General features: G+C 42.0%; 1 protein-coding gene across 1 annotated transcript in view; it reads left to right on the forward strand.

The window, feature by feature from the left end:
• The window catches only part of znf407 (zinc finger protein 407), a 153,096-nt gene that overhangs the window by 10,669 nt on the left and 122,659 nt on the right, over positions 1 to 19,768 (forward strand). The window contains exon 3 of the mRNA XM_083919194.1: positions 627 to 741. Within this exon, the coding sequence (XP_083775320.1) occupies positions 627 to 741 (115 nt within the window). The remainder of the gene's footprint in view (positions 1 to 626; positions 742 to 19,768) is intronic.

Below are 19,768 nucleotides of genomic sequence, written 5' to 3' on the forward strand. Positions count from 1 at the left end.
TTTTAACTTGAGCTGGTAGATGTTTGTGTGTCACGCAGATAGCGTAGGCATCAGCCCTCGCAGCTCTGCTCTTAAATGACGGATGGCAGGCAGAGGCTCTGCCACTCTTTCAAGCGCTACCCCACCCCCTGGACTTATTAATGACAATAATTAGGGAGAAACCTCCCTGAGAATCCCGCCAGAGTGATTAGCGCTTTAATGATGGAATGGGAGGTAGTGAGCGCACACAGAATTGATTTACGTATTCGCCCTGACCTTTGGAATCCAATTTACGCATCCACAGGCAAAGGAAGAGTAGGTAAGAGATGAAGGAGAGTGACAAGGATAGATAGAGAATGAAAGAAGAGACGCTTGGCACTTGGAGTGTGACTGTAGTTTTTATGGGGACTGTACTGAGGGCATCTGTTTTTATAATTCTGAAGTCATTTTGTGGCTGTGAAGTAGGTTGTCCTAGTCCTAGCACAGAACTAATAATAGACTTACATGTCTGGCTTTGAAAAATGATCTGTAATGTAAAATCAGATTTCTGCCCAGCAGGTATATAGTCATGTTTTATTAAAATTGCCACCTCTGTCAAACATATTATTATTGTTGGATATGAACTCTCTCCATACTTTGCTTTTCAGGATCCAAGCCCTTCAGGTGTACCATCTGCAACTTTGCAACTGCTCAGTTGGGAGATGCCAGGAACCACGTGAAGAGACACCTCGGCATGAGAGAGTACAAATGTGACATCTGTGGGTGAGTTACAAGGTCTCACATTTTTTTAAATATGTTTTGAAAACACTTTTTTAAAAGCAGGATAGGACTCTTAACTGGAAAGGAGCAGAATTGACATAGGGAGGACCAAAGGCTTTACTATCTTCAAATCATTAGATACCTGAAAATTTAAACTGAAGGTACTTTTCCACTCTTTAACGAATGCAGTGTAACCCGATTCAAGTATTTCAGTGTGTTCATGTTACCATTTAACTGATATTGTACTAGTTATAAGGTGAGAAATATCCGTGTGAGAGCAATTCAGCCTGACCAGGTAAGTTTGGACCAATAAATGAATAATTAGATGATAACATGACCTGCTGCCTCCATAATTATTATAGTCCATCAAATATTGATTTAGTTTCCAAAACAATTGCCATAGCTTTTGAGTTTGGAGTTGAAATTGAAAAGAAAACAGCAGTGATAGCCAGGAAATGGTTGCTTTTCCCCCGTCAGGTGTGGAGAATGCTTCATGTGGGTGTCCAAGGGGTGATCTGCTAGTTATCTATTGTACAGCCAACTTTAAATTGAATTTTTCCTAAAGATAATTCATAATTCAATCCAACATGACCACAATAAGAGAAGTGATACTAATCTGATATAGATTTCATGTCAAAATTGTGAGACTCCAATCTGTGAAAAAAACACCCCAATAACATCAAAACCTTCCATACATCATATATTGAGGAAAAAAATAGGTCCCGACTGATACAGGATTTTTTAAAACCAATACTGATTTTAGAGAAAAATCTACAGACTATATGGCGGTTGATATTTATATGTATGAATATTTGAGCTGGAATGAAAAAATACCTTTTCTATGTGGTTTGCAGAAGGCTGCTTTCTTTAACAAATAACAAATATCTAAGATTTAATTTACATACAGCGTATCACATACATATATGACACCATTTGTTTGGTCAACATCAAGCATTGTTTTCTGCATTATATGTTTTGTAAAAAAAGGTTGATGTTAGATACCGAAATGTCCTGTCTGGGTTGAGAAAGACACGGTCAATTTAACTACATTTAATATTGACAATAGTTGTCTGCAGTCCAAAAAGAATCCAAACATTTCACCTTAATATGTGAAGTAAACATTTTACAACACAAGCATGTTTACCTGCTCTCAGGACTTTGTTAAAAAGACAAAGTTAATGCTCCTAGTCAAACTTATTAAAATAATATATATATATATATATATATATATATATATATATATATTTTTTTTTTTTTACCTTCCTTATTGCTTCAGCTGTCCAAATAATCCTAATTGGACCTTTATGTAGGTAACCCCAAGCCTGTAAATATCCACTAGTGCAAGAGTACAGTTGTATCGCACTAGCTTCAACCCCCTACATGTAGACCATATGTTGTGTTCAGCTCTTTTCATTCCCGTGGTAGACCTCCTCACTGCCTTGCCATGTTCAAATGGACGTGTTAAGCTGTTTAACATGCAGTCAGGGAATAGAGTAAATTGTGGGATTTCCAGCTTTGTGCCATCGAGCTTCTGCGGCTACACTCTTGCTAAGATGAAGACATATGTAAAGTTATTAGTTTCTCCCTCTGTGTAATTCTGTGTAAACCGTTCCATTTAGTTCAGTCGCAGACTGATTTTGTTCTTCTAAAGCCGAGCGGAGCGAATGTGTTTATTTGCTCCTGCTGATGTACGCAAACATATTACAGCAGGAGCAAACAAGCTTTGGTTTAAACACAGCTCCTCCTTTAATGAGAGGAAAGGCTCATGTTTCACAAGCCCTGCAGCTGAAAACCCTCTTCTCCCAAGTGCTGCAAATGTGTTGGGCTTTGACCAAGTGTCTAGCTTTACATAGGCACACACACACACATACATACAGAACAGTTCCCCAATATGCCTTTAAATGGGACCACTAAATACTGCCCCTGGTTTCACAAATCATGCGGATGGAGGAGCCGTATGCTGCCAGTGCCAGCCACTGGTGACAAATCGGCCCGGTGTGTGCTTTCAGTACTGACTGATCACCGGGCCATCTCTCCTCTTGACTAAAGAGCAGCAAACACAAAGAAACCCCCCGAAACACCCTCATTAAGGCCAAAGCCATACACACACATAGCCTGCTCCTCTGTGCAAACTTCTCACGTTTGATGATATGTCCTTAACCTGAATCTAAAGCACGGTGCTAACGGATGGCCGTGTTTCAGGTGCAATCTTTAAAGTAAGATTATAGTGCAGTTAAATTCTGCATTCACCTGCAGATACTAACGACATGGCAACGTTTCGTGACAAAAACGTTTTTCTGGATATTTGTTCATAATCACCATTCATCATTTCAATTAACACCAGACTATGCTCAGGCTGCCTTTTTTCAATATAAAATGTGGGTCTCATTCGTTTATTTCATGCTTATAGACTCTTGGGCCTCTATGGGGCACATTGTTTTGCTGGTTTATTTTATTGCCGTTTGTTTCAAACATTGGCTCAGCATATTGTTTGTGTGTTATTTCTTTCCTTAAAAAAAACTCCCCCCGCTGCCATCGATTGCAGCGTTTTCCTTGTTAAAGTTTCAGGCTAGAAGATTATCTTGGCTCTGACTGATTGAACGGATGTGCTTCACCTTGACTGTCCACCTCTCTTTAGCTCCAGCGCACTGCTGCCGGTCTCTTCTCTGGAGCTGGTGGGGGAACTTGTTGATAGTTAAAGATCATATTGTTGTGGCATTTAATTAACAAATGCAAATGCAAGGCCAGGACAGATTGGAACCCTTGACCGTGCTGCCAATCAAACCTGAGCGGGCTGGTCAGTGCCTCGCTCATCATGCCAAACCCTTTATAGGCTTTCTGTCTCTGCCTCACCATTTCTCTCACTTCCTCTGCACATCTGTGACCGTGTTTCTAACCATCTATTTGCCTATATGTGTTTTTATTTTAAAACAAACCGATCTGTCTTAATTTGCCTATAAAGAACTCTTAAGGTACAAAAACAGCAGAAAAACACAAATTGGCTGTTAGCATACAAGATAAGATTTCTCATATTTAATTGGTTAAAAAAAATATTCCGCATGTGAGACGGCAGATTCTTGCATTTCCTCACGGCGTGTTTTGTCCACAGTGGGGCTCGGCCACTTAATGAGCCTCCTCCTCCTCTCCTCCATCATCTAACAGAAAGGCCCTGGATTCCGCATTTCCACCCTCCCGCTCTCTCGTCCTCCCCAAAGATTCAATGGACATCCAGTGCTGTTGTAGGTGTTAAATTATGCATAAACAGTCTAAATGCTTTGAGGCATTGGTTTAATATCTCAGCCCGGGCTTTACAAGTATTAACACTATCATGGACATGGATTGTCCTCTTGTGGACTACCGTTTTATGATTATGGGTCATAAGCTGCCCATTTCCTCGTGTCACTTCAGGAATTTGAAGAAAACTTAAAAACCTTTTGCTTTCTCACAACACAAAAAGTTTGCAACGTGCTAAAGTTTGTCTTTTCTGTGGAGAAGGCTGCATCGTGTTGTTTCCTCCCTCCCTCCCTTGTCTCAGTTTTCTTGACTTAGTGTTGGAGAGAGTATATATAGTCATGATTTCATGTTGGGTGTTGTGTGTGTGTGTGATTTGACTGTTAACAGGATGGGGCTGGCTCATGTCAGGGTTTTTATGTCCCCCCTGTCTTGTGAGATTGTCTGGTCTGTTCCCAGAATAGCCCATCAGTTCCGCCCTGCGTGGCTCATCCGCTGTAATGTGCCTTAATGCCCGGGCCTGTATGACTAGTGTGAGGCCTGGCAGTGACAGTGGAGGAGCATCTTAGCTTGCTGCTTATCCAGAGAAAGCCGTCACTTAACTCAGCCCCTCTATTGTCTATCCACACCCCTCTCCTTCTCCCCTGACGTGATTCTCTATAATCCTCAAACAGATTCTGGTTAGAACTCCCTGAGAACTATTTTTATGTTTTTTTTCTTCCTCCCATTTAAACATTAATGGTTGTTGCAGATGAAGAGAGGGATCCCTATGAGGATGATTATAATGTCACTCCACTGATCTCCCGCTGCCCCGAAATAATTGTACATCATCGCTTCATAACGTGTCAGAGGGACACGTTGGTGGCGTGCAATTAAAACCGCAGAATATAATGCACCAAATTACTGCCTGTCAGGCCTATGAACAACACACTTGGTATTTGAGTTACACTTAATCATCACGTACATTAGCGATTTCGCTAAGATCCCTCCACCCCACCCCCTCCGCTCAGACAGCAAGGGCGTGAAACACACAGCTCCTATCAGGCCGAGGGATTGTGTCTGTGATACAACAGCTCTAGGGTAGCTACGTATTTATGTTCGAGCTAGACCTTTTGAAAGCTCATAATGTTCTAAATGATTTAGCTGTGTGTGACCAAGAGCGTGCACCATGTGTTGGCAGGAACTGGAAGCAGGAATTTTGAATTCATTAACCAACAACAGATGTAAACACTGAATATTTTTACACAAACGATTCAGATTCAGCAAGCCTTTTTGTGTTTGCATATTTCATTAGAACTTTTATTAACCTTGTAAATATGTAGTCGCAGGCATGTAAAGTGAGAAAATCTAAAACATTAAGTATGCCTACCTCAAGGCAAACCACCAATCTTTTTTTGCATTTGAATATACCTCATAATTTTTTTGTCAGGCCTGAAAGTTGGCAAACTAACCTTGACTCAGGCTTGCCTCCAGTGCAACCCTGAACTCCTGCATAGATAAAATGGCAACCACATATTTATATATCTAGTGTATGCCCTTTTTTACTTGTTTTGATCCGTCTAATTTATTTGTACTCATCAGACACAGGGCCTGGTATTTAGTCTCATCAGGAAGATGTATTACTGTTTATTGCCTTGGACACTTAAGAGTTTGCGTCTGGGAACATGGTCCTTGTCAGTCAGTGTAGTCCCCTTCACCAAAATAAACACATTCTGCTCTGATGCTCTAACTAAATTTAGTGTTCCATTATCGGAAATGAAATAAGTAACGCTAAAGGTCATTTGGAAAATAATGCAGAAAGGCTGGTCTGGAAAGGTTAAGTATGTGACGGAGCTGTTCTGATGATAACGAGGGCTGCGTATGGCTTGGAGAGCTCGGCATTCTGGTTTGACTCGGCACTCTGCGATCGCTCTTTATGACCGAGACAGCTTTACAGCCCGTTACCCCCCATAACACGATAAAGCGCAGCATAATGGATTGGATGTGTTTAGTAGCCTTGGGCTGATGTTTGTAAAATTAATGTTTTTTGCAATAGAAACACACTCATGCACAGGCACACATGCACACACAGAAAAAGGCAAGAGAGGAAAAAGAGAGGAGAGAAAGAAATCAACTCTGGACAGCATCGATGTATCAATATAAATTCACCAGTGTACAGTTTTACACTTTTTATACTTGTTTTGGAGCTGGATTGTCAAACTTTATTTCCTCACAAGTGTCGTGTCCTCGCAGATATCTCTCAGCTGAAGAGATGACAACAAACATATGGCTTCATTAGTTGGGCTTGGATTAGAGGCCCAATACTCAGCAAAAAGAGGCGATGAATGCTCTTAGATTTGTGTTTCAAATTACACAGCACAAGTACTTTAGGGAGATAAAGTCTGTTTGCTCAGTCAGTCTCATCTTGGTGAAAGGATGCGTTTGAAGAGTTTGAATGGGACCCCACACACAGCAACTCCGAGCGCCAGAGACAAAGAGAGAAATCTCTGTCAGCAGATCAGTCCTATTAGGTTTTAATAACAATCTCATATTCTTTAGTGGGCCCAGAACCGGGGCCTGGGGGCTTCATAATCAGAGCATTTCACTTTAATCAAAGACAAACAAAAACAAACATTGGTTCCAGACACTAAACGGCAAGATCAGTAGTTAAGCTAGGGAGCCAACACAGCACATGGGCTTATGATAGTAAGTTATACTACTCTTGAGGACAGTCTAACTTAAGAGGCTATTGTGTGCACTATGTATGATCTCAGTAGTTTCTTTTCTAAAACATTAAACTTCTTGTGGCCTCAGCCTTTCTTAGCTTTTTATCACTTTTTTTTGTTAAATCTAAACTTGCAGGACCGCCGGATAAAAATGATGCAGTAGTAATTAGAATAGAGTAGTAGTCACTTTTTACCTTCAGAGACCCTATCTTGATTGCATTTATACACTTTGAATTTACCTTCTAACGATTAATATCAGCTAACAAAGGCGAATTAGCTTTATTGGGTAGAGAAATGTGTAAAGTTTGCACGGTTCCCCCCCAAAGTCCTCACAAAAGAAGTACAAACTTTATCCTTTAAAGTAGTTGAATTATTTTAAAAAGGTTGCTGAACAATCCATTCTATAGAGTTAATCATGTCATAGGTATATTGTAGGAGAAAAAAAACATAAAGGGGGGAAGTTAATGAGTGATTAACAACAGCAATTAAAAGATGAAGAGGAAGGCAGATGAAAAAAGGGGTGTAATTAAAATATCAGTCCTCTCATTGTCAGAAGTGCGAGTGTCATCCATTGTGCACTTATTAAAAAGCTGGGTGGAGGGGAAGGAGCAAACGGCGCTTAATTCCAGCAGCCCAAAGTGTCTGGTAATCTGCCCATGGATGGAGCTGGAAAGGGCTGTAACTCATGTTTAAGTGTTGGGGCCGTGTCATTGCAGGTTCACAGTCATGCATTTCTGTGTTGACACCCATCGGGGCAGGGGATATTTGGCAGTCAGGAGTAATTTAACTTAATTAATGGGATGCATATTTGATGGAGGAATAAAATATCCCGGCTCAGCAAAGTGGAAAAGGGGAAAGATTTAGTGGGAGTTAAAGGTGGAGGGGAGAGTAATTTGTGCATTCAGTTACCGGCTGCTTGAGAGACAGAGAAGGAGGAGGAAGAGAGAGAAAGAGAGAGAGAGAGAGAGAGAGAGAGAGAGAGAAAGAGAGAGACTGAACTGATAAAGATGGCAACCAGGAGAGGGGAGGAAGGGAAGGGGAGGATGAGAGATGGATGGTTGACACAAAGCTGAGCTGATGTGTAGAGGGGAATGGGCTGTCCCTCCATTGAGAGGGCCATCAGACTGACAACGCTTGATTTAATTGATATCCGGACTGAGCCCGTCCTCAGCGCAAACAGACACATTACGCTGGTTTGCAAACTTGTAGCAGAGCTGCCGGCTGCCAAGGGCCTTTTAATATTCATGAGGGGGCTTTTAAGGGTGTTCGGCAACAGTCTCCATCCGCTTTCTAACATGTCTTCACTACCAATACACACACTTTACCTTCTGCATGCTCACAGCAGACACGTAACACGCTGGTTCTCACAGACAAACCCGTGGCCTGACGAAAAGCTGTCACGCTGCTCTTAATCTCCCCTGGCACTTTTTAATTGACTTCCTGTAGGTATAGATTATTTTCACGGCGAGTCTGCCACCGAGATGTTTGATACCGTCCCGGAGACTGGCATATGGGATGTTTGTAGCTCACCGGAGATGACGCCGTTATCTTAGTCTCTGTCTCTCTCTCTCTTCTTCCATCTCTCTCTCCCTCTTTCTCTGTGTGATGGCCAGACTTATTGGGGGAACAGGGGAGAGGTAAAATGCAATCAGTCATTGCCATCATCATAATTGAGCTGATGTACCTGCTGGGAGTGCTGGGGAAATGTTGGCTTGGGTGGAAGTGAGGCTCTTTGTGTCTGACTCAAACTGTTAGTAGCATTCGACTGATATACAGGGCAGGTATTGGCCCTCTGTTAAAAATTGGATGTCAGCCAGTTTGTGCTGTCCAATTGATATGATGGATACGATGTAGTTTGTTTGATTACACACTGTATTTATTGTCAAATTAATCAACACTATGCTGCACGTCTGAGGTAAGCTCTTAAGTCTAATGAAACAATTTGATCATATTCCAAACAATTATGCGTGGATTATGGTTATGATTAGTAAATAGATCAAATTAATTTGTATGGCCCAGTTATTCTTATGGTGCCTCAATGAGCTTTACACACCCACATCACCCAGCCTAAAGAAAAACAGCTGTGTGTGGAACAGGAAAAATATGACAAAAGTGGACTGGATACAAAAACACAGTTGTAGGAGATTCAGTTTGCAATCCAACAGTGAGTTGATAATATGTTCCATACCAAGATCCATTGTCCCCATGTTTTTTTTTCTATAACTGGGATACAAATCTCAGAGAAACACTAAGCCTTTGTAAGTTTTTGGATATTTTGGCCTTGAAAATAGTGACATTTCAAGTTATGAAATATTGGCACAGACTGTCTGCTGTCAGTGGCTTGAGTCCAAAAAAACATTGTTAGTGATACAAGCCTTCATTTCCATTGGTACGCCAAATACCACTCTCACTTTGTGTCTCACATGTGGTCTGGCCCACACACGCTCATACCAGGCACACAAGCAGACAGGGCCTCCTCCTACACTCTACCACCTATTTACACACTTGCCTTTTCTAGAATGATAAAAGTTTGTACATACTACATGGTGATTTAAACAAGCAGGGTATCTTCAACATCTCAGAATGTATAATGTGAAGTTTCTTTGACATTATAAGGACAGTTTTGTGATTTGTATATTATCAAACAAACAATATTTATAGCGTTCTCAGATGGTGTTCGTTAGCTGTGATCTTTAAGAATAGGATTCTCTTTCTAGCGCAGATCTAGTTTGGGGTTACAGAAAATGTCTGCAACTGTTTTATAATATTTCACATTATGTTTGCCACTTGTTTCAGTAGGCTCGCTTAGTTAGAGTCTCACTCTCTGTAGTCCATCATTTTGTAGCATCCTTCAGGCTTAATATCACAAGATCCAGATGATTCTCAGATTTATGAAGTGATATTGACCATTGTCTATGCGAAACGGATAATAAGCTTTGATGAATGGCTGACATTAGTGATGAAATTACATCAACCTTAACAGGCTATTGTATTAACACACCTAGCCAATCCCACTCCTCCCCACTGCCCGTTTAATTGATTAATTGCTGACATGGATGGATGAGGGGTTGCAGGTCCTGAATCGGTGGCTGATTGCTAGTCAACCATAAACAGGAGCAGCCACAGTGGGCCCTCAAGGGCAATATTCACGCTCCCCAACCTTATGGTGATTCCTTATCCAGCTCTGACAAGACGAAAATATTCAGCCATAAAAACGCTGGTATCACCGGGCTGACATATAAAGCCCTCCGTCACTCCCTCCCTCTCTCTTGCGCTCCTTGGCTGTGCTGCGTTTCCTTTAGCTCTCCGTCGCTCAGCACACCCGTCGGACTCTGAAATCACCCATCCTCCTCTGCATGTGTAGCTACAGTCCCTCAGGTAGCCTCAGCTTTAAATATGAGCAAATAATGGCGGAGTGAGTGATGCTGGCTGTGTCCTTGACTGGGATCCTCTGTGTGCTATAGCCACATCTCACTGTCTCCGAGCCCCGTGGGACGCATAAAACACCCTCGTAGAAAAACTCCAGAGGCTTGTTGGTGGCATCCGTTGGATGGATGCAGGGATGCAGAAAGGCAATGAGGTCTTTGTGTATGTTTATGCAAGTGTGGAAGGGGGTAGATAATGTTTGCACTGCTGTGTGTTTAATGAGAGGGGCACTGTGTCCACTTTAATGTGTTTGCATTTCAGATGTGGTGCAACAAAGTTATTAAAACGTTATACTGCATATCACATCTCCTTTATGTCTTACTGTTTATTTGCCTGGATTTTTCGTGGCCCTGGTAGCAGATGCGGGGTTTAGTGGTGGAAGAGGTTAGGATCATGCTTTGTGGCTGTCACTAAAATCTCCTCATCAGCACATTTGCCACCAAATTGTGCCGAAGCTCCTGACGGGGGCAGATTTGGGCCATTTCTTGAGCAGGATAAAGTGTAAGGAGGTGGCAAATGGGTAGGGGGAGTTGGTAGCCTTCCAGTCCAGCATCCACAAGTGTCAGGCCTGCAGGAAAGAGGAGTGGACATGTGGCCAGAAAAGTAGAAGACACCATTGTCTGCTACACTGTCTTCACTCTCCCTAACAGTGCACCACGTTAACCTCTGCGCCACTGAGCCCCTCCAGACCGAGGCATAGGTCTGAACCCCTGCAGCCAGCCATAAAAATGCTGACACATCGATTACCCTGCAGGGAAAAACCATTGAGCGTGATGAGGAGGAGCGTGCCGTGTGAAGAGGAAGCATTTATTAATTTATTCTGTTTATTCAGCAAAACAAACAGAGGTCAGGATTATGCTGCAACACTGATAGCTCTGTGTCTATTACAGTTAAATTTCAAATTAGGGGGTTCACTCTGCCCACTTTTATGGTCACTTCAAAGCCTGCCTGCTGCCTCCCAAGCCCCCCAGCAAAATCTGATTACTTAGACTTTTACAGTCCACATAAGCTTCAAGTAGAGCCAAAAAACTAATTTGTTTCTTTGAGTCCAGTTAGGAGCTCAAAGAAACACTCACTGGTGTTCTTGACTTGTGGTCTTTTCATTGGACATTAGATGGCGCCATTCGACTTGCTAGAAACCCACAGTCACAGGCTTCATTTGCAATATTTGGCTGCCTGGTGTGTGGTACATGTGGATCCCTTGCATGAATGAAGTGCAATTAAGATTCTATTTGTTCTGTTTAAAGATTTGTTCAAATCTGTGACTCTTTCAACATTCATCTCAATTGACTTTTTCATTTAGGCATAAAATACAAGAAGAACAAGCATGGGGATAATTGTATAGGTTAGCAGGGATGACAGAAATGGTGGGAGACAGATAATGAAGTGCAACTTCTTGCTGTGGTTTATTTCAGATTTGAGCATATAGTACAGTTATTTTAAACGTATAGATGGCTCATTGAAATGTACTTTAGTGTCCAATCCTTGCCAAAGTTATACTTTCAAAAAGTAGGAAATTAGTTGACAAAATGTTTTCCCCGTATCTTTGGTGAGAAGTTAGACTACCACAGTGGGTGTTGTAAATGAGCAGGGTTGTAGGCTGGGTTTGTGGCAGAGCAGATGTAGCATACAGAGGGGTGTCCCTGCCGGTGCTGCTTTAACTAGGACAAGCTTCTCTATACTGGTGGACCTCAGGGGCCGATCAGCAGGTCTCAGGAGAGACTCCCCGCACCGCCGTCTAACCAGGCCTGTCACGAGGGGGCTGACGCTGGGCTAGCTGGCTGGCTGGCTGGCTGGGTGTGGGGCTGATGTGATGGTGGTGTGTGGTGGGCGGGGTGGGGGCTGACATGCCGAGAGGGCAATTACAGCAAGGACAAAGACTACACAGTGATAAGTCCCCACAGCACCCTAATGAAGAGAGCAGGTTAGCCTGTTAAGAGGACCAGGGAAATGAAGGCGGTCTCAGTGCGCGTTTGTTTGCGTGCGAGTGTGTTTGTGTGTGTTTAACCTACCCGAGGAGGATACATTTTCTGAGGTCATGTTGCTACCATGCTTGCTAACCTCACTGACTGATGCCTTCCCAAGCTGGTGTTTTCCCCTCACAGACTAAAAGCAAACACCGACATGAAACTGGAAACCATTCTTTAGGGAATTGTATTCCTGTGGCTGTGTATAGTGAGAAAGAAAAGTCCCAATGCAAGCTATTAATAAAATGAAATCTTTAAAATATCATGCCTTCGGTGGGTAATTGTTGCACATTAGCGGATCTACAATTTGTTTTTATCACACCACTTAATGATTTTTTTAATAATATCCCACTTAAAAATTCAGTACATTATGTCCTGCATTTTATACGGGAATTAAATTAATGAGTCTGTAGGGTAGCTGTTGTAGAAAATATATTTTGGATGAGAAAATAAGTTTAAGAAAAAGGAAGCGTAAAAAAAAACGAAAAGAAAATGAAAACGGGAAAGGGAATCATTTCCAGAGAAGGATTAACTGCTTTCCACTTTTGGTCACTTTTGCATATCCCGCCTGGATGTGATTATAACTAGATCATGTTATCAGGCAACAGATCCCAGATGCAGCAACACTCTTCTTTCTTTCTCTTTCTTTTCTTCCAACCTTTTTCTTTTTTCTTGTTTTTTTTTTGGGCGGCAGAGAGAGATGGTGTGTACCTGATACTGCTGTGTTGGCACACCCGTCTGGGATCTGATAAGAGAGTCTCTGGAGCGGTGCTTATTCAAATCAGTGCATGTTCAGAGTGAATAGGAGCAGGTAAAGGCAATAAGATACAATGCGATAACCTTTCTGCAGAGGGAGAGAGAATAGTTTTACACTCTGTTTCACAGCTATGCTGCACTAGATGAGGGATTTTCAACAGAGCCTAATTGATTTGCTTTATCCCGATTTCACTAAAAAACAAAAAAACCTTTCTCTCACTCGTGTGACTTAAAACGGATATAGAGGAGTTTCTACAGATTTGCGATGCATTACAGTGATTTTATCATTAGGCTTTTTTATTTGCTCTGTAAATTGATCCGCTCTCAACCTCCTCATTGACCGCGCTCGACTGCTGTTTTGGCGCTACTCGTAAATGTGTGTGTGTCTGTGGACTGGCCTCTGTATGGTAGTGTGTGTGTGTGTGTGTGTGTGTGTATATGTGAATGTGCAGTTCCATGTTTATATTAAATACATATTCAAATGTCACATAATCAATTTAGTTTTAAACATTCGCCCACTGTAATCTCTTTTAGACCGACTCTAAAGATAAAAGCAAAAAAATACGCTCCGGAGTGTGGGTGCTGCTTGAAAGTATGTTTGGTCTTTGCATGTGTATGTCTGTGTATATGTCACAAACATACACATCAAATTAAATCAGTTTAATTTAATAACGCTGATCCGCAGTGATCGGTTTCAGAGCCACTGTGCAGAAATCTGAAATGAGGCTTAAAGCTTAATTGCGGAGTGGAGTTTGTTGTGCCAGGAGTCTCAGGGGGTGGGGGTGCGGCAGGGTGGTAACATATGTTACGTGGACTCAGTGCAAGACTCAGCAGTGATAGTTAAGCATTGGGGTGAAATGCATCCTCTAAGGGCCTCCGTGTTAATGTGTTTGGCTTTTACTGAACTCAGCCCCTCAACATCCTTGCATTTAAAAGTACGGCGCTGTAAAACCATTGCACCACCAGTGTATTTTGTAATATATGTAAAAAAATATATTACAGTAATAGCAATAATTACTGTGGTTAATAATTATGCTGCTGCTCTAATATACAAATAACAGGTTTTAATTAGTTTGCCTTTTTATTTCTCAAGTGCATTTAGGAAATTATTATTTAAGTTGAATAGGAGACAGCATGTTGGATTTCCGTGTGTGTGTGTGTGTGTGTGTGTGTGTGTGTGTGTGTGTGTGTGTGTGTGTGTGTGTGTGTGTGTGTGTGTGTGTGTGTGTGTGTGTGTGTGTGTGTGTGTGTGTGTGTGTGTGTGTGTGTGTGTGTGTGTGTGTGTGTGTGTGTGTGTGTGTGTGTGTGTGTGTGTGTGTGTGTGTGTGTGTGTGTGTGTGTGTGTGTGTGTGTGTGTGTGTGTGTGTGTGTGTGTGTGTGTGTGTGTGTGTGTGTGTGCAAGCACTTTTTAATGCAGATCTAGTGTTCAGATGATGAGGGATGAGGTTATGTGTGGTTACAAATATAGGCAAAATAAAAAAACATAATCTAATAGATACATGTATCTAATATATATATATATACATATGTTTTCATACATTCCGAGCTTTTTATCATTGTGATATCAATTTAAATAATTTCTTGATCCTCCAGAATCCTGACATGCAGTATGATGATACTGTAATTCCCAGTGTAGTAGGCCATTGTGCTGCTCATTACAGTCAGAGCCCCTTTGCTAAATTAATGTCTTCTCTATTTTTATATTGACTCTCACAGTATGCAGCCTACCAAGTGAACAAGATAATGAAACAGCCCCTTTCGCTCTTTGCAACCAAACACTACTAATCTAATATATTAGTCACCCATGCTCGTGTATGAGTGAGCAATTATTCTTAAAAGTTTCCACGTTGTGCCGAGGTGACAAAAGGAATATGGGCAAGGAGTACTGCAGACATATTTGACGGCTGCTCTGTGATTCTGATAGGCCAAACAGTGGTGGGAACCCGCCACTTTTAATCATGCGGAGGGTGACGGCTTTCATAAGAGCACGCAGCGCCTCTGACAACTCTAATAAGGAGAGGTGACAGAGAAACTTTCTGTGTTAGCGGCAAAACAGAGGGGGAAGGTCTCCCTGTTTTTTTTTCCTGCGTGTGTTTTTTGTTTTTGCTTGAGTATAAGAGACGAATTTCACAATCTGAGACTGGATTTGTGGTGAAAGAATGTCAGCATTAATAAAGGGCTTTGGGGACAAGGTCACACGGGTTCCTGTACAGCAGAGCACCCCTAGTCTGTTTGTGGCTTTTGAGATAGGCAAAACATGCTAAGACGTCTCCCTGTGCATAAGGTAACCGACTGGAGATTTGCCCGTCAATGTCTCATTGCACAGTCTAATTTATGATTCTTCAGCTTTTTTTTATTCAAAGACAATCTCAGCTCTGGAAAAAAAAGAAACAAAAAGGAATGATGCTTTGAGGATATAATTAAAGATATCGTTCAAAGAACAACTTTTTGCATATTTGAATTATTACTGTCGTTAAAAACCACACAAAATATGGAAATATGATTGCCGGAAGCACATAAATCAATGATCAGCAAGGCCTCAGAGCCCAATAAATATGGGGAGTTAAATACTTTAAAATGCAAATCACATCTTAGAATTTGCATATGGATGAATTTAAAGGAAGTGTGCCTCCTTAAGACCCTCTGAGGTAGAAACGGGTGGAGCTGGAGGGGGTTTGGGGGCGGGGGTTTGGGGGGCACAGACAGGCAGTCGGAGTGGCTTTTTATTTTTTTTCCCGTTGTCATTGGTCAAGTTGTTGGATCGTTCTAAATGATAGCAGCTGAAGTGGGCTGACAGACACGGTTGCATCTCTTTTGTGGATCCAGAAAGTGCCTTAAGTGATCTGAATAATTAGGAGTTAATTATTCTTCATCCATCTAAATCAGAAAAGGACAGATATGGGAATGGAATTTATAATTTTAGCCCGGCGTCCTGTCTTGTTCTAATGTGGTAAACTAAAGTGACTGTGAATAATACCTACTGACCTTCGAGTAATTACGCCTCGCTTGGCAATTTGCTTGCTGTTGCTAATTGAGGGTATTGATTCAGTGAGATTCATATTAAAAATACATATGTTTTATGGCTGGGATTTTTTTGTCTTCTGGTTGTCTTTAATGTATTATTAATCTTTAGTAGTGTTTTTTTTTTAACGATAATTAGCAGACAGGATGTGCTACACTGCAGGGTTGGAGTACTTTCTTTGTCCTACTCCTACCCACTGTTGCAGGTACTGTATATTTTGACAAACTTTTTGCTGAATCTAAATTAGTTTTTGTGTTGTATGAAGCTCTACATCTAACAGCAGCTGTTTATGAGAAGTTTAGTACCCAAACTAGAAGTTGAACAATTAAAACTACTACATCACACTGGCTTTTTTTCTTCCATCAAATGATAATTATAACCGCAGTAGCTTACAGTGATAAGCACGTTGTAAATTGTAAATAATTCTCCACAAGGTTTCCACATGAAGGCTATGATCCCACTGGTTTAGCATAAACCTCCCATGTTGTTTTCCCCCCTCAGACATTTAAAGACGCTCTGGCGGCACCACCGGATCAATGGACATGATGTCTCTTTGTGCATTAACACTCAGGTTAGAGTGTTAGGTTAAAAACCTGCCCAGCACCTCCCTGTGAAAAAAAAAGACAAGAGAGAGAAAAATCAATTTTCCCTGTGGAGTCAGAGGAGCGATCTGGTCGTTCTGAAGGCATCCCTTTACCGATATGTATGTGTGTGAGTAACGTGGGGGTGGCCGTGACTGTCATCCGTGAGTGTATGCATGTGTGAATGCCGTTCCTGTGGCGCCTGCAGGTATTGACCAGTACAGAGGACAAGGTGCTTTGCTTCAAACACATCTCCCTCTTTAGCCCGTAATATTTTAAGCCTTTTCGACCAGTGGAGCTCCAGTGGCAGCTCACAGGCTCGTAATAACCCAGATAGGGATCGATGGCACTGGATTTAGGCACTTACCCCTGCTAAAACTGGTAAACTCATTTGTCTTTCCCGAGAAACGTTCTCCCCGTTGTTTAAGGAGACACTTAAAAGAATCCTCTGAATTAAGATAATGTGACTCTTGGTGTGTGATCAGGCAGGCTCAGCTGAAAGGACAAGCAGCTTTAGCTCTTTTATTAGCTCTCTGTTTAAGGGGCCATACATGTTTTGACGGAGTCCAACTCTCTTTATTTTATTTCTGTCATGCCGATTAGTGTGCCAGGGAACACCCGCTCTGCCTCCACACCCCTCCCCACTGGACGCGTATGTGTCTGTGTGTATGTGTGTGTGTGTGAGAGAGAGAGACAGAGAGAAAGAGAGAGAGCGAGAGAGAGAGAGAGAGCGCTAAGAATGCCAGCTCTAAATGAGATGGACCAAAGTGTGATGGCCCTGCTGCTCCTTGTATTCAAGCCTCCATGAATGGCTCAACGCAAATTCTTGGTGAAGGCCTCAATGGATGCCATGAAATCATATTTGCTGTACAGCTAATGGCATGGGACTGGTTCTGCTAGAATGTTCCTCAGAGCAAGAAAACACATCATTTGGCTATAATGCACATTGACCACTCACGCTTTACCACGCACAGACCACATTCTGTACGGATGTTGTAGTGCCACACGTACACTCAACATAACCACCACCATTTAGACGATAAAATATTTCTGAAAACTACATTTAAATTGTTTTTCTAAAGAATGTTCCAACAACCCTTAGATCAAACTTGCAATCCAAGTAAAAAAACATAGAAAATCAGCAAATCAGGAGATGCACACACTGCACACTCCCACACAGCAGCACTTGAGCCATTGTTTAGCACACAGGGAAGAGAGTCCATCCGAGTCTTTGGAGGTTCTTGTCTGAGGAAAGTAGGGGAAGAGAAAAAAATATTGTTAAAAACAGAGGAAGCAAATGAAGCAGAGTTTGATGAGTCAGAAAAGAGACTCCTATGAGGAGAAAAAAACGGCTAAAACTTCCAAACTTCACACAGACTTCACATTCTTCTTAGCCCACCTCCCAACACGCACACACACGCATTCACCCCCCTGGCGTCATGTGGGCGTCTGTTTCTCCCTCTCCCCCCTCCTTCTGCGTGTGAAACTACAAAGGGTCGTCCGTCCGTAGGAGCAGCTCTGCTGTGGGTGCCGCCGGGTGCTGATGCTGGTGGTAATTAGGCGTCACAACACTTAGGCCGGGTGTCTCGCGCAGCGCTGAATTCCTCCTGACGTGACGGAGGGATGGAAGAGTTATTCAGTTCTGCAGTTTCTTCTGCTCTGCTGGTCATCTGGCCTCTTCAGGGCCCATCAGCCTAAACAGCCCACCCGACACACACACACACACACACACACACACACACACACACACACACACACACACACACACACACACACACACACACACACACACACACACACCCTCCGAGCACCCGGAGGTTGAAGAGCGAGGCAGTGTTTTAGAGAGAGAGATACCAAAGCCCTTGAGGGGTTAGGAGAGGGGTGTGTGTGTGTGTGTGTGTGTGTGTGGGGGGGGGGGGGGGGGGGGTTCTCAGTCAATACTCAGGCCTCTGCATCACTAACTGTACAGACAATATAGATCAATATGAGGTGAAGGCACATATATTTTACTAATTACTGCAATAATTAAAAGGGTCTCTTGTGATTAAAATAAAATCAGTACATGGTCAATTTTTAGCTAAATGGATTCAGACACAGTGGACTAATACTGTTTCAGCCTGGTTGCTCCCTTGTCATAAAATCATTTGAGAAAACAACATTAGTCAAGTTTTTTTTCTTTTCACTTTCTTGATAGGTCAACAACACAGACCCCTGGGACAACATGAGGGAATAACTATCTCAGTTTATTGTTATTGCCACATCTGACGGTGTAAATGGAAATGGAAAGAATGTAGAACACACTGACACTTACAATGACTATTAAACATGTATGTAAATATTCAAAGGATCTGAATCACTGACAGTGTTAATGTTTCTTTGCTCACATGCTTCGTATTTGCATTTAGTTGTCAATCCTCTATTAATAACACATACGTTAACAACAAAAGATTTGATTGAATAATGAAGAAGGCACGATGGGGCAGGGGGTGGAGGGGTTGCAGGGTTGTGAGAAATATGCTGTGGCAGTAAATTCAGAGTTTGTGTGGCATGCCGAGCATAACGCCAGGCTACAGGAGGGAGAGACATGCTGCTTTCATGTCCCTAAGCCATGTTCACGTCCACTGAAGACTTCTGTTTTTACACAGGTAGGCAGTTTGGGGACTATCTTTGTAAGGAAGAAGGAGGGTGAAAAAAGAAAAAGAAGAAGACATGAGAGGAATCAAAGGATGTTCCCCCTTTTAATAATGTAACAAATATTCTAATTTCTAAAAATAAAACCTCCTCTTCATCCTTCCTGCTAATCTGAACAGTAATTTATTCCAACCCAAGGCCATATTAGTATGCTAGCCAAGGGCAAAATGGTTACGACAAGACCAAGTTCCCTCAAAAAACTTAGACACATAAAAAGAGAGTGAAAAGATCAGGATTGAACTTGTAGACACCTGCATTTAGGATTGGGTCGTAGCGTAATTACTTCTCCAGTGGACTGTAACTATTATAGAACATAAAACCTAAAATTGTAGCCTAGTTTTTTGTTTTCAAAATAATTCTAAGAAATTGCTACACTAACATATTAGGATTTTTCCACTTTTGCACAGGGTATCATATTTAATAAATGCATTTTTTCATATTGAATTAAAAGAAAAAACGCAACGTAACAGTTTTAAAGCTAAAACAAATGTAGCATAAGACAGTTCCTGGCTCTGCGCAGTAGTGCACACAGTAACATTTTTTTTATCCCTGATTAATTGCATCTGCTGTGTGTGTGTGTGTGTGTGTGTGTGTGTGTGTGTGTGTGTGTGTGTGTGTGTGTGTGTGTGTGTGTGTGTGTGTGTGTGTGTG

The sequence above is a fragment of the Echiichthys vipera genome, assembly GCF_963691815.1.
Source record: "Echiichthys vipera genome assembly, chromosome: 8".
In the NCBI taxonomy this organism is placed as follows: domain Eukaryota; kingdom Metazoa; phylum Chordata; class Actinopteri; order Perciformes; family Trachinidae; genus Echiichthys; species Echiichthys vipera.